Source organism: Nyctereutes procyonoides, unplaced genomic scaffold (assembly GCF_905146905.1).
Source record: "Nyctereutes procyonoides isolate TBG_1078 unplaced genomic scaffold, NYPRO_anot_genome, whole genome shotgun sequence".
Taxonomy (NCBI): Eukaryota; Metazoa; Chordata; class Mammalia; order Carnivora; family Canidae; genus Nyctereutes; species Nyctereutes procyonoides.
This window is the reverse complement of record NW_026575120.1, coordinates 17,989,239-17,995,259: the sequence shown is the minus strand read 5'-3', so window position 1 is coordinate 17,995,259 and position 6,021 is coordinate 17,989,239. Positions and strand designations below refer to the sequence as shown.

The window sequence follows — 6,021 nt, the reverse complement described above, 5'->3', positions numbered from 1 at the left end:
GCTAATTTTTTTTTTTTTAAAGATTTTATTTATTCATGAGAGACACACAGAGAGAGGCAGAGACATAGGCAGAGGGATACGTCTCCGTGTAAGAAGCCCGATGTGGGACTCGATCCCAGATCTGGGGATCTCGCCCTGAGCTGAAGGCAGACGCTCAACCACTGAGCCACCCAGGTGTCCCAGAGTGGGATAATTTTGTTACACTTGCAATATCTCATGGCTTATTTATTGTTACAGTCACATTTTTAAAAGCATTTCAAATGTTTCCTCTCATTTGTTTGGCATATACAGATTCCTTATTGTATACAATGTTTGGTTGCTATAGAGTAAAAAGGGGGAAGAAGGCAGTTCTTGGTTTGGCAGGAAAATAAGGCACTAAAGAAACATTAAGGTAGAATGGAGATGGATCACAAAACGGTAAAGAGAAACTTTTACTGAGTTTCAGTTGCAGGAAGTATGAAGGGATCTTAAGGAAAAACAGAGTTAGGTAGGGGTGAGATTTGGATTGGTGTGGAGGTGTGGGCAAGGTATCCTTGAGACCAGGAATGTCACTGCATGGAAATATAAAGATCTGGAGAGCAAAATGGGGAGTGGGAGAATGGGGAAGGATTCTGTATAGGTTGTTGGAAGTGAAGTTTATGAAGAATATAGGTAGGAATTTAGATCATGGTGCCTTGAATGCCAAGCTGAATTTTGGACTTAATTCTGTAGGCAACTCTGAGCCACTGGGGCTTGTAACACAAGTGATGAATTGAGCATGCCCCAGGGAAATTGAACCTCCAGGGGGATGAAAGCAGACTGGGTAGGGAGACTATGGACAGCAACCACAGTAGAAAGAAGCAAAGGGGTACGAAGAACCCAACCATGACCTTGCTGGAGCCTAGGAACATCCCATTGCTGCTCACACTAGAAGCCTGTACTGGCCATTTTCTTCCCATTCCATTTCCTGTTCATCTGAAAGAATTAACTCCCAGACCATGGGGTGCCTGGCTGGCTCAGTCCGAAGAGCACACAACTCTTGATTTCCAGGTTATGAGTTCAAGCCCTGTGTTGGGTGTAGAGATTACTTAAGTAAATAAAACTCAAAAGAAAAACTAAAAAGAATGAACTCCCAGACCAGGCCATGCTCGTATGTTACTTAAATAATGCTGCTTGCTGCTTCTCTTCGACTACTTGCTTAGCTAGAGATGCAACTCTTATTCCTGGCTGCAGCCCGACAGGTATTATCACTGCCACTCCAGATCCAAGAATAAATCTGAGGATGCTTACTGTTGGATATATGCCAGCAGTTTCCTGCAGAGGAGAAAAGGTGGTTGCAGTTGGCTCTACCTCTTGAAAGGCTGTGAGAACTGCTCAGTTTAGAGGTTCTTAGAAAAAAAGTACATAGTTCCAGCTCACAAAAGAGACTCTCTAAAGGCCAGAAGCTTGATTTAGAGGGGAACAAAACCCAAAAACCACTGAAATGCTCAAGCACCCAGAGCAGTTAGCTAAATGCAGATCACAGAAACTGAAGTCAGATTTCTCTCAACCTTACACTGCTCACATACAAGTTCCCCCGTGCAAGTGGTGGGTTTTTTTTTTTTTTTTTAAACAGAAGCACACCTCAGCCATTTGAGACAAACACCGCTCCAGGATGGCAATGGCAGGAGTCCCATCTAGTTAGTGCATCTCTGGCAGGAATTCAGTGGGTTTTACCCCCTCCCCTTTCCCTTTGCATGATGAGCCTTTCTTCAGAGAGCCGGGTGAATGAAATGAATTCAAACAGCAAGGCCCCCTGGATGGAATCGCCAAGTCACAGGCCCCAGCATTCCTCTGGGTGAAGTCCTGGCAACTATAGATGAGATGAAGACAATTGCTCACAAGAGGTCGCAGACCGAGCTACAGGGCAGAGTCCCAGCAAATGGAGCCCTTTGAATTACACTCAAATACATTCAAAGAACAACAACATATCCTTTTCTGGCATGAGTTAGGAAATTAAGGATAAAATGTCTGGAAATTAAATAGTTTATTAAATTAATTGGGGAAATTAAATAGTTCCTTATCCCCAGCTTGTTAATAAAGCATATAGACACTAACAGGTCTGAAGGACAAGAAAGATTCTCGGGTAACTATGCAATACATTTTAGTGGTAAAGACTGAGAGGAACTCTGACAATGGAAACTGCTGTCCTTCTAGACCTTACGTCTGGTTATCAAAAAGTGTCAAATGTTTGATTCCACATTTAACTTCAAAAGCCAAAAACTCACACAATTTCCACTATTTGCAATCTTGGGGGATAGTTTAAGAGTTTCAAATTCAATTCCCCCTTTTAAAATTCTAACAATTAAAAAATTAATCCCATTGCTAACGCTGAGTCACCACCTGCTGGCCACAGAGGCAAGTACAAGTATTGTAAAATTCACCTGGTCAAACCACAGTGTAACCAGAACAGCCAGACCACAGGTAAAGACATGTTAACAACTAAGATAGGACGGAGTATTGATAAACACCAAACACTGTAGTTCATAATGAAAAAAGCCCTAAAGTCTTTTCATGGCCGAGGGATTTACCAAATGATATCGGTACAGATGATGAAATAACCACCACTGACCATACTTTACAAAGACGGTCCATGACTTATCTTCCAAGAAATCTTTACTACAGATAAGACCTTGAAGCCCTGTTTCACGCCTGAACTGACCAACCCAAGATCAAGAGTGGGGAAAGCACTAGAACAGCCACTGGGAAGCTTAATGGCTTCATTTTTTCCACACTGGGGGAAAATGACTCATCTTCACCTTTGTTCTTACCACCTTAAAAAGACATTAATACCAACATCCCCTATTTCCAGAGGTAACAAGAATCACATTATACACATGGCTTCAGGTCTACTGGTTGAAAAGACAGAAGTAGTAAGATCATCCTGAATTGTTTTATTTCTTACTGCTTCTACCTAGCACTACTGCTAGTCCTGGTAACAAAACACTTAGGACATAGAGGACTGGTAAAACTCAACTTTATTACGATTTAAACACAGGAGATACTTCCACACATTAAAACCACATATGGAATTGAACAGCTGAACCAGGACACCCTGCACTACTTACGCTAACATGTGGCTGAGTGGTCGTGGTGATGCTCCACTGGGCTCCAGAGGTCTGCTACACAGGTGATATATTACTTCACATGCTAAGGCTCATAGGTCCTCTACCCTAGATACTTGATTTTTCGTCAAATTCTTCCCTTGAAATTAGGATGAGCTGTCTGAGAGGTAATAGAACAGCTGGATTTATAACCTAAAAATATCCAGGGACCAAGACTGGTTGTTTCCTATCACCTAGGAAACCTTAAATCCCTCAGAGCCCACAGGAGAAGTAATTCCAAGTGTTCTGGATTCCTAGGCAGAGCTGTTTCCCCGACTGTGTCAGGTGTGTATATAGGACATAGTAATTCAGGACAAATTCTGGAGTGATGGGAGTATGAAACACACCTGTTTGTATACAACACAATTTATCCCAGAGGAAAACCATAAAGCAGCATTACTCTGCAGCAAAAACAAGTCCAGGAAGTAGGGAGATAAGACTAGCAAAACAAAATTGCTTAAGTATTTGGAAACAGGGCTTTAGGGAAAAATTACAGGGTTTGGAGAGTACAGGTCTTCATTTTTCTCCATGCATGAATCAGAGCATAATACCACTCCTTAAGCTATAACAATAATAATTTTAAAAACCTGTCTTTTATATAAATATTTAAATGGTAATAGGCATATTGAACTAGAATAAAAATTACCCATTGGGAAAGTCTGAGGTACCCCCTCAGCTACCATGTTTCTGTGTAACTGGGTTACACAAGATCAACATGGCCCATCATCTTTAATATCAGTTTTATTCAAAGGTTCAGGGTTGTTGTTTTTTTGCCTCGAAACAAAGATGGATTGGTAGATCTATATTATTAATAGATCTATTATAGAGTCAAGCACAGGAGACTCCAAGGAAATAACTTTACTGAGCAGCTTCCAGGATTAACCACGCCCCTCTTTACATTTTACTCATAAAGTAAGCTTTCTCTTTACTCAGAGTGACTGATGGAAAGCATTAGAGAGCAAGACTTAGACTCCAGCACTTGTCTGGCTCTGAGAAGTATAAATAAGGAGTCGCTGGGCTACAGCTGTGATGCACTTCATGAAGAATGAAATGGCCATCTACACTCCAACACTGTGACACAAAATCTGGCTGTCCTACGATGATTATGGGACTGGTTTTTCTGAAACTGTCCTTGGGTAACAGGAAAAAGGCTGAATTCTGTAATGTAAAGTGAGTAAATTGTTTTGGGTTAGGGAAAGGGGCATTTCAGGCAACCTCCACCAGGAAGAGGGAAGGTCACCTTCTCACTGGAGATGACAGACCAAGTGCCAACAGCCAACAGTAGTTAGTATCTGAACACTGATCGGATATCGTCACAGTCTTCAAGGGAAAATCTGACTCTACTGGGGTTTTCTGTGTCATTACTGGACTCAAATTTAAGAAGTTTCCAGTTCACTTCTAGAAATGCTAATTATTTTACATATATCAAAGTAAAGGGATCAGAAAGAAACCAACTCCACTCTTTTCCTTCCAATCCTCCATGTGGGGCCTGATTGCCTTTCCTGCCCCTTTTACTTGAGCCTGTGTCCTCAAACTTCTTCAACACTGTTTCCTTTCTTCTCCCTCATATATCAGATCCTTGACTGGCCTTTCCTTGACTAGCATTCATTTTCTTCCAAGCTTTCTTTCCTTCTTTCTCATCTTTCTAATATTTACTTCTACCTTAGAAAACAAAAAGTCGTTCGTTGGCTTTAGATAATTAAAGCCAAGCAAGTAACAAAGGCCAGTCTTTTTCTATGGTGACCAGGTTAAAAACTGTTAAATATGGCATCAAGTGTCTCTGCCCTCCGCCACACATTTCTTCTCTCAGGACAGAGTTGGTGCTGTGTTCCAGTTCTGGCTGGTTCTCCCTGGCGACCCTTCTCTCCCTTGATTAGCTCCACGCACTGAAAGCTAAGGAAAAAAGGGAGTGGGTGGGTCCAGAAGGGGGTACTGACCTAGGAGACAGGATGATATTTTTTACTTTTAGACAAGTAAGAAAGTGAAAAGGGTCCGTGACTGTTCTTTTTGCAAAACTTTCCCTTCAGGTTCGAACTTGGAACTTTCCAGCTTTTGTCATGTATTTTATGCCCTTAAAGGGTTTGTACTTTTCTCCATACATATCCAGACGATTCACCTTGAGTCCTGGAAGGAAGGAACACATAAGCATTGTTCAAAAGAAGCATGAGGGACGTCTGGTTAAATTTGTTTTAATTCAGAGGGATTGGTGGGAAAGAGAGAGTAACAATGACCCAAAAAAGCAATAGTAATTGTCCCCAATTTATTTCACTTTTCTGAAGCTCACAGATTTTTTGCTCCTGGTCCATACACTAATAAAAACTGCTCCAACAAAAAGGTATCCTATTGGAAGACTTGGAAGACCTTTTTATAAGGTGGCAAGGGCAGAAAAGTCACATGGGGACTGAAATAAGGATAAAAGAAAAATAAGACTCCTCTACATTTTTCTCAAGTTATTAGATAGAATACATGATTTAACAATAATAAAATTAATGAATAATAATATAAAATATAACTTAATGAATGAATTAATAAATGAATGCTGCCTAAGCATTCTCAATACTAAGCAAAATACATTTTATACTATATAGAGCTTTAAAATTTGTGAAGTGTTTAAAGATGAAAGAGTTTATAATTTAAATGAATGCTAATCACTTAGACAAGTTCTGTTGGTAAAGAAAAACAGGAGCCTCATATGAAGCTGAAGTCATCTCCTACATACTTCACACAATTGCTCTAAAGATTAAATAATAAAATAGATGAAAAAAAATAAAATAAAATAGATGAAATGAGCTTAAAACAGTCCCTGGTGCATAGTAACTGCCCCGTAGGCAGTTAACTATCATCACCATCATCCTGAGACAGGTGCAGACTGCAGCGGGCTGACGTGGGTTCCACATAG

At 40.5% G+C, this 6,021-nt stretch overlaps 1 protein-coding gene across 3 annotated transcripts in view; it reads right to left on the bottom strand.

Annotated features, from left to right (window-relative positions):
* Window positions 1-2,960: 2,960 nt before the first annotated feature.
* AP3M2 (adaptor related protein complex 3 subunit mu 2) overlaps window positions 2,961-6,021 on the bottom strand; it is a 28,908-nt gene continuing 25,847 nt past the window's right edge. For all 3 annotated transcript variants that reach the window (XM_055335426.1, XM_055335428.1, XM_055335427.1), the window contains one exon: window positions 2,961-5,246. In XM_055335426.1, the coding sequence (XP_055191401.1) occupies window positions 5,146-5,246 (101 nt within the window). In that variant the 3' untranslated portion in view covers window positions 2,961-5,145. The remainder of the gene's footprint in view (window positions 5,247-6,021) is intronic.